Below are 9,317 nucleotides of genomic sequence, written 5' to 3'. Positions count from 1 at the left end.
CATGGGCAGGGACACCTCCCACCAGCCCAGGTTGCTCCAAGCCCCATCCAACCTGGCCTTGGACACTTCCAGGGATGAGGCAGCCACAGCTTCTCTGGGCACCCTGTGCCAGGGTCTGCCCACCCTCACAGGGAGGAATTTCCTCCTAAACCTGCCCCCACCACCACATGTCCCTGCAAAATCACCCCTCACCCACTTTCCTACCAAAGATCCCCACCAGCATTGGCACCAGCATCATTTCCACAACTCCAACACCAGCCACCAGCCTGTCCCCCTCCCAAAAGTCCCTCATGGCCTTGAAGGGCTTGGCCAAGTGGCTGCAGACACCTCAAGGTTTCAAAGCTACTTACCAGTAACCACAGAGTCACCGAGTCAGAGCAACACTGAATAGTTTGGGTTGGAAGGGACCTTTTTAAAGCCCTTCTAGTCCAACCCCCTGCAGTGAGCAGGGACACCTCCCCCTGGAGCAGGTTGCCCACCAGGGATGGGGTATCTGCCACCTCTCTGGGCAACCTGGTGAGTATGTGAGGGTTGTCCTCACCTCTAAGGTGCCTCAATTCTCCCAACGTTGTATCTGAGATTAAAATGCTGCTTTGACTCTTGTCTTTGGTGCCTAAACTGAGAGATGTGGTTTTCCAGCCTTTATAAAATGTATTTGAGTTTGCCCAGGTACCTGAGCTCTGCTCAGGGGCAGAACTGCCCAGCAACCCCAGGTGCACAGGGTGGATGGGTCTGCCAGGGGAGGGTGGCTCCTTTCAATGGAAGACCAAGAGGGAAGAGGCACCAGACACAAGGTGATGACCCACCAGACATAAGGAGAAAGTTCTCCATGAGCACAGAACAGCCCTGGGGCAGGGTCAGGGTGGGGTGGCATCTCCAACTTTGGAGATCTTTAAAGCCCAGATGGGCCAGGCCCAGAGCACCCCAAGGAAGTTTGGAAATTATCTCAGCTTTCAGTGGACAGGTCAAGAAGGGACCAACAAAGGTTCCTCCCAGCCTGAATCATGTTCAAATCAGAACACTCAGATAAAAAAGTTGTTTAGTGAAATGCAGCACCAACCAACCATCCAGACCCCACCAGCCCAAGGGGATCTGAGCTGGCACCTTTCCAGCATTTCCAGAGTCCTCTCAAAGCTTGTTTGTTTAGGTAGCTGGGGCTGCTCCCTCCAAACCTGGGGGGTCACACTCTCACCAAAGAGCTACTGACCAATCCCACCATAACATCAGTTCTCAGGGCAAACACCTGGGTAAAAAAAAAAAGGCAGAAATTCCCTTTTGTCAAGGTTATCATTAGAATTTATTGATATGAGAGAAACTTGGTATGTCAACATGTCACTGGATGAACAGCACATCCCGATGGAGCAGGAGCTCCAGAGCACAGGAGACCAGGCCCAGGGCTGGGTGGCACTGGGGTGCATTCTCTGGGACAGGACAGACACACTCCAGAACCACCATGGCTGAGTGGTTTGCCAGGCACTGGTGCCCAACAGGCTGCAGCAACTCCAACTCCCAGCTCTGGACAGATGGCACACACAGGGAATGGCAGTCCCAGAGGAAATACTGGGTGAGACCCACCTGAGTCAGGGCAGCCCTTGCAGGGAGATGAGATGACTTGGGCCCTCCAGCTCCTCAGCCAGAAAGGGGCCCAGAGGAGCAGCTCAGATGGGGACACCCCACACAGCCAGGACAGGACACCTGGGCATGGTCCTTCCCAGTGAGCTGTGCCTGGGAAACTTCACAGGGCAGTTTGTTGTGCTCAGGGAGCAGACACAGCCATGCCATGCTCCACCCTGGCATCTGCCAATTCAGAAGCAGGGTTTGCTTTCAGCACAATTATCCCTGTGTTGTAACAGCTCAGACAGTCCCTCCCTCAGCAGTGCCCTCACAGGGCTCACAGCACAGCCAGACAGTCATCTCTGCTTGTGGCTAAGATAAAAATTATCTTTTCAATCTTTACTGGAAATTTGTGCTATGCTGGATGCTGCTTAAAAAAAAAGCCAAGTGCTGAGCTTTCATCTTCTCCCAAGCTTATGAAATGTTTGGTTTGGTCCTAAGTATCCTGCTAAACAATTAGAGAGGGAATAGCAGAGTATTCCCCAGGCACCTGGTAAATCCACAATGGATTTATTGTAGGAACACACTGAATTCTCCAACTCACTCCAAATGGATTCAGAGCCCTCTGAAACCCTCCAGAGAATGAGCTGTTTGTGACATGACACACAAACCAACCCCAAGTTCAAGGAGTAACCAGACAAGGAGCACCCGAATACAGGGCAGGGGATGTGCCAGCCCAGTGCCAGGGCACACCACAGTGCCAGAGCTGCCCAGCTGATGGCACAAACCTGCTGCAGGCCTGGAGAGCAGCCTCTGGCACCAGAACACACACAGGGTGTGCCAGAGTGACCCGTGTGCTGTGACAAGTGACACAGAGGGGTCTGCCCTCAGAGGTCACCACATCTGAGTTCCCTCTCACACGTAACAGCATTGACTCAGAGATCTCATATTGATGGGTAATTATACAGGATTAATTGCACATCAGTCCATTGTGGCTACAAGTTCATTAGGTTAATAAATCTACGTAGTGACAGTAGTACAGTATCAGCTACTTCTCAATACAAACTCCCTAGCCTAGCCTTAATCTGTGGGTCAGGGGAAGATCCTCTACCACAGTGACCTTCCCATGGCCTTAAACATTCATTTCCAAAATTATTTTTCTCTAGAAAAAAAAAATCCAGTGTGGGGAAAACGCACATATATAACCAAAGCAGTGCTTAACAACCACAGGAAAACAGAACATCATCTTGGACTCTGGTTTCAGCATCCTCTGTAGACCCTGGCAGTGTCACTCCCAAAGGGTTGCCAAAATGCTCCGTCAGTTCCCAAGTCCCTTCAACCATTTCCCAGCTCCAGATGTTTCTGGCCTCTCACTATTGTCTGTAGCAAGAGCACACAGAAACACTTGCTAATGTGCACAAGACTTCCATCAGAGTTCATGGAATAGCTCTGGAAGGCTGAAGTCTCTCCTCCCAGAGCCCTGTAGTGGCAGAGCTCTCACCTTCTCTGCCCGCCCCAGAGAGCTCCGAGTCCCTCCGAGTTTCACTCATTGTTCTCGCCCAACGGTGTCAGAGTATCCAACAAAACCCCTCTCACAGTATTCCCAGGAAATGATTCAGAAGAGGAGATGATTTTTCAACCAAATGAGATCCTCTGGTCCTGTGTGTCAGACCATGGCCATAGAATGAGCAGCTGCCATGGACGTCTCAACTTAAATAGGGCCCAGTCGGGGAGGGAGCGAGGTGGCCTGACCATCCTCTGTGAGGGACAGGCAAGGAGACCCCAAAGTCACTCTGTTCTCGACAGTCTCTCTCTCTTTCTGGAGTCAAATGTTTGATTCCATTTGTTCCAGCAGGAAGTGGTGGATCATGTCAAAAGTGGGACGATCTTTTATATCCCTGCTCCAGCATTTCAGCATCAGGTCGAACACAGGGTTGGGACACAGAGGAGTCTGGGAGAGATAGATCTGAAAGGAAGAGAGTTATTTCAGTGGCATCTGCACAAAACAACTGAACCTTTGCTAAAGTGACACCAAGGGACAGTTTCATTCCAGGTTTACAAGACACAGCCACCATGCAATGTTTGAAACCCTTTCAGCCTGAGCCTGGCAGGGAGTCTGGATGGAGCCACGACACCACCTCAAACAGCACCACGGACACTCTGCCAACTTGTCTGATGAGCTGCTCACAAAACAGGCCTTTGTCTCCCAGAAAATGCTTCAGAGGGATTTGTCTTCCACGAGACAGCAAAACACAAACCAAACCCAAATTTACCACAATAAAATCCAAATACTTTCAACTCACCGTAGACAACCCATGAGGCTTTCTAAGCATCGTGACAGCTTGTTAGCAGAGACAGAAAAACACCTTTTAGAGCTTTTCTACAGCACAGCTTGGCACAATGACTTCATTTCCCTCTCTCATTGTTAGGCTCACAACTTCTAGACTCTTGATTAATTGGGAGACAGTGAATAAATTGCCCCCATAATTTTATTTCCCTGAATTCTCTGGTGCTAAAGGTGATTTCTGGGAGAACAGTGAACTATTCTGAACTGGCCCTTCACAGTTTTGGGCACTGAGGAGCTGGAGTGTCCTGCCCATCACTGGTATCTCCTGAGGCAACAGCAGAGGGTGCAGCACAGCCCTGGGAGCCAATGAGAGGAGCCAGAATGACACAGGAAAGCCCTTTAACAACTGGAGATGGCCAAAGGCTTCCTGGCACATGTGGAGTTATTAGAGGGAATATCTAATCTCTGGACAGTTACAAATCCTCCTTCCCCACCTCCACAAGTGCTTCCTCATCTTTCAGAGGCACTTCTGACAAAGGAATTGTGCAGGAGAGCCTGGAAAAGCCAAGGAGAGGGCAGAGGGAAGTGGTTTATAAAAGAAAGAAGCACTGGACAGGGCCAAGCAATTCTTCCAGTGGGACTCCAAGAGAAAAACTGGTGCAGTGAGCCCAGAGGAGATGAGCAGCAGAAGCAGAGACTCTGCAGGTGAGGCAGGGCCAGCAGGGGGGCCCTGGGAACATCCCCCAGGGAAGGAAGGGGCTGTGCTGCCTCCTCACCTGCCTGCCCTGGCTGCGGAAGAACTCGCCCGTGTTCTCGATGACCTGCTCGTCCGACAGGAGGCTGTAGGGCTGCTCCTTGCACAGCACAAACATCTCCCACAGGGTCACCCCAAAGGCCCACACGTCGCTGGCTGTGGTGAACTTGCCCTGTGGACAGAAAGGATCTGGTAAGGCCAAGCTGCTCACAGCCCCCAGTTTGACTCTGCACCCTCTGCAGCTGAACACCAGGATGCAGGACCCACCCCTGGGAAAACGGCCCAAAAAGGGGCAGCAGAGCAGGGGAGCTGCTCTCAGCCACACACAGAGGGACCAAGGCATGGCATGGCTGTTTGGGGGGGCAGGAGCAGCATGTGGGACACACAGGACAGCTCTAAGGAGGTGCAGTTTTCACTGGGGCAAACCTCTTGTAACAGGGAGAAGGTCCCAAAGACTGTTTGGAGCAGGAGAAAATGAACTGGAGAGGATGGACAGCCACTGTTCACCTCCACCTGAAAGTGCAGTGCACACAGGAGAACCCTTGAAGTGGAAAGCAAAGCCCCTGGGGTGAAAGCAAAGCTGGAGCAGACTCCAGACTCAGAGAAAAGGCCAAGGCAATTTTGATTTTTGCACATTAAGAAGCCAGGGACACTCTGCTTGCTGTCCCTGTTTTGTGTCCTGGAGAAATGTGCCCAAACTGGCTGTGTTTGGAACAATGTGTTTGTGGAGAAAAAAGATTGTTCAGAAAATAACACAAAACATTTGGGGGCTGGAGGGCCTGTTTGGGCAGAAAACATCCAAGCCCTGCTTATCTGGCAACCCCTGCAGTCTGTCAAGGCTTGGGAGATTTTCACACAAAGATGGGAGTGACTTCTGGTTCAGATGCAGCTGGAACCAGGAAAAGAGGGGGAATTTGGAAAAGCCTAAGCCTGGCAGACTTTATACCACTGGTAACTACAATTTTCTGGGTACTTGGAGAGCATGTTGTAAGAAAATACAAGTGATCTCACCAACTACTCTAAGAAATACAGGGTTGAGTGTTAAGGAATGGCCTCCAGAAGGGGCTGTGGAAGAGTCTCCTGAAGGGAAACAGCAGGACACAAACACAAAACAAAATCCCAGCCTCAAGAGCAGACATGGCACTTGAAACTCAGCAAGCTTTGTCCCTGCCCCTCAGAGCTTCCCAGGGAGGAAAAACAGGGCAGAAAGGCAACTTGCTTGAATTTCCAGCAGGAATCCTGAAGGGCAGGCACAGAAGAGAGATTTGGCCCAGATGAGGGCAGGGATGCCATCCCCAGGGACCTGGACAGGCTCAAAGGGGCCCATGGGAACAATGGTTTAGCAAGACCAAGAGCTGGTGCTGCCCCTGGTACCAATCCAGGCTGGGCAGGAGCAGGTGGAGCAGCCCTGGAAGAAGGACCTGGGGGGGCTGGTGGGGACAGGCTGGACATGGCCTAGCCCAGAGACCCCCCCATGCCCTGGGTTGGTCCCACAGTGTGGGCAGCAGGACAGGGGGGGATTGTGCCCCTCTGCCCCCTCAGGTGAGACCCCACCTGCAGAGCTGCTCCAGCCCTGGGGGCAGCACAGGGAGGACATGGAGCTGCTGGAGAGTCCAGAGGAGGCACCAGGATGGGCAGAGGATGGAGCCCCTCTGCTCTGGAGCCAGGCTGGGAGAGATGGGAGGCTCACCTGGAGAAGAGAAGGCTCCAGGGAGACCCGAGAGCCCCTTCCAGTGCCTAAAGGGGATCCAGGAGAGCTGGAAAGGGACTGGGGGAAAGGATGGAGTGAGAGGACACAGGGAATGGCTTCCCACTGGCAGAGGGCAGGGATAGATGGGATATTGGAAAAAAATTCTTCCCTGTGAGAGAGGGCAGGCCCTGGCACAGGGTGCCCAGAGAAGCTGTGGCTGCCCCATCCCTGGAAGTGTCCAAGGCCTGGTTGGAACAACCTGGGCTATGGAAGGTGTCTCTGCCCATGGCAGGGGGTGGGACTGGATGATGTTCAAAGACCCCTTCCAACCCAAACCATTCCATGATCTGTGCTGTATTTAAAAGGAAACAACCCTCCTTTCCCAGGGTATGAGCTATGTCCAACACAACCCACTGCACTTCCCACCTGGGGCCACCCCCAGCTGACATTCTGGTGCTGTAAGGGCTGTCACACAGACACAGGGCACTGTTTCAGGGGCACAGTGAAGATCATGTCCCTACCAGGAGGATGCTTTCCCAGGCCATCCAACGGATGGGCAGCACAGCTCTGCCCTGGATCCTGTAGTAATCCCCACTGTAGAGGTTCCTGCTCATGCCAAAGTCTGCAATCTTGATGGTGTGGTTGTTGCCCACCAGGCAGTTGCGAGTTGCCAGGTCCCTGTGCACAAAGTTCAGAGAGGCCAAGTATTTCATCCCAGAGGCAATTTGGGTGGCCATGTACAGCAGGTTGGAGTGGCTGCATGGAGGGAAGACACAACAGGATTAAAGATCAGCACAGCTCCCCACACTCAACTCTTCCTTGCATTTGATGAGTTACAGTGACCTGCCATGTGATTTGTGGAACTAAACTGTGTCATTTCAGGGCACAAAGAGCCTCCCCTGCCAGGCTAAGGCTCCTGAGCTGACTAAGCAGGAACAGACAAGCTGTCCCTGAAATTCAGGCCCTCAGAGTCTGACATCCTTTAGATTTTATTTTTTTAATATCAAACATTAATCTCAAGATTTTCAAAGAGTTCAAGCATCAAAGCACCAACTTTTTGGAGAGTGACATGAAAAATTAGGCTGTACAATCTCAGAATGTCATATCTTAAGCACTCAGTCTGGTACTTCAGACACCACCACTATTGCATGCCTGTATTAACATAAATATGTTGCTCCACATTAAAGAGAGCTTACTATTTTTAAAAAATATGTTAGACATTACTGAAAATAAAAACATGCATTTTTCCATCTAATTTAATTTACCTCCCCCATTAGCAAAATGAAGATGGTGTTAGTGAAGTTGCATGATAGAGTTTGGACCATCAGACTCTCAGCATTCTCCACACACTGTTGTTCCCACTGTGCCTCTCAAGTGCTTCACAAGACCAAGTGCTCATAAAAACACTTCAAATAAAATGCTCACAGCACTATTTCCATAAAGATCAGAAAAAGAAAGAAAGACTTAATTCTCCTTCTCTCTGCATTCTGGTCATAATCACAGAATCCCAGTTTGGGTGGGAAGGAACCTACAGACCACTTTGTTCCACCCCCTGCCACGGGCAGGGACACCTCCCATCAGCCCAGGTTGCTTCAAGCCCTGTCCAACCTGGCCTTGGACACTCCCAGGGATGGGGCAGCCACAGCTGCTCTGCCCAACCTGTGCCAGGGCCTGTCCATTCTCTGAGTAAAGACCTTCTTCCCAACACCTGATCTTACCCCTGCCCCTGTAACCAGTCCCTCTTCCTACCTTTTATAAGCCCCTTTAAGGTACCATCAAGGTACAATGAGGAAACACCATCAGGTTATCTAAATGACAACACTGTAATGCATCCAATGATAACAGATGCAATCTATCCACCCTAACCAGACTCTAAGCTATCCCAAGGGTGATCCAGAGCAGCCCCTCAGCCCACCAGAGCCATGGCAGGAGGGTTGGGCATCACCTCCCTTCCAACCTTTCCGTGTGGTGACACCACAACCCAGCTGGGTGACATCTGGGCCAGTCCCACAGTCAGATCCATTTTCCTCCTGATCAGGGTGGGCCTGTTGAGGCCCCAGAGAAGGAACTTGGCCACCCACCTGTCCCCTGCTGACCTGGTTGTTGGTTTCTGGCACAGGGTGGGCACAACCTCAGAGATCCTACATTCAGTTGTGTTTCTCTCCCTGCCTGGGGCTGCTGCTCTTCCCATCTGAGCTGCCCTGTCTTTCCTGTCCCACCTGCAGCCTGGAGGGTCCTGTCTGCAGCTTCCTCTTGGCTCCTGACCCCTGCTCTGCCAGCTCCACATGCAGAGGGACAGGATGGGACACACTTCTCAGCAGAGTTGCCTCAGGGCCAACACCCCAAAGGCAGAAGAGCAGACCAGCCTTTGGAAGAGCAACAAAGCTGGTGGAGAACCAGCTGGAGGGGCTCAGCCTGGGGAAAAGGAGGCTCAGGGAGGACCTTCTCACTCTCTACAACTTCCTGGAGGTGGGAGACAGGTGGAGGTTGGGCTCTTCTCCCAGCAATAGGGCAAGAGGAAATGGCCTCAAGCTGTGCCAGGGGAGATTCAGGTTGGATACTGGGAAAGTTCCTTCACTGAAGTGGTGGCCAGACATTGGCAGAGGTTGCCCAGGGCAATGGGAGTCACCACCCCCAGAGGGATTTAAAAGCCATGTGGATGTGGGATTTGGGGACATGGTTTAGTAGTGGCTTTGGTAAGTGCTGGGGGTACAGTTGGACTCGTTTTTCTTGGAGGGCTTTTCCAGCCTAAATGATTCTGTGATGAGCCACAGAGACAGCAGGGGATGCATTTCAAACAGCAAAGAGCCAGAAGGATTTAGGAATGTGTGACCTCTGCAGGAAGGGGCTGGGCACCACACCAGGCACCAGATACTGGGTTTGACACACAGGAGGGATGGCTGGACCTTGTCACATCCATGAGACACCCACAGGCACCAGCAGGGCCTGGGTGCCCTCTCTGGCAGGGGGTTCTTGGCACCCTCAGTAAACAAGCCCAGCCCTCTGAACCTGCTGCCTAAACATGACACTGT

At 51.9% G+C, this 9,317-nt stretch overlaps 1 protein-coding gene across 3 annotated transcripts in view; it reads right to left on the bottom strand.

The window, feature by feature from the left end:
• Positions 1 to 1,273: 1,273 nt before the first annotated feature.
• LOC139681370 (discoidin domain-containing receptor 2-like) overlaps positions 1,274 to 9,317 on the bottom strand; it is a 72,857-nt gene continuing 64,813 nt past the window's right edge. For all 3 annotated transcript variants that reach the window (XM_071574720.1, XM_071574721.1, XM_071574719.1), the window contains 3 exons: positions 6,807 to 7,041; positions 4,618 to 4,767; positions 1,274 to 3,520 (listed from right to left, as the gene is read on the bottom strand). In XM_071574720.1, the coding sequence (XP_071430821.1) occupies positions 3,380 to 3,520; positions 4,618 to 4,767; positions 6,807 to 7,041 (526 nt within the window). In that variant the 3' untranslated portion in view covers positions 1,274 to 3,379. The remainder of the gene's footprint in view (positions 3,521 to 4,617; positions 4,768 to 6,806; positions 7,042 to 9,317) is intronic.

Source organism: Pithys albifrons, chromosome 20, assembly GCF_047495875.1.
Source record: "Pithys albifrons albifrons isolate INPA30051 chromosome 20, PitAlb_v1, whole genome shotgun sequence".
Lineage (NCBI taxonomy): Eukaryota > Metazoa > Chordata > Aves > Passeriformes > Thamnophilidae > Pithys > Pithys albifrons.
Note: the sequence above shows the minus strand (reverse complement) of the source record. Positions and strands in the feature narration are given on the sequence as shown.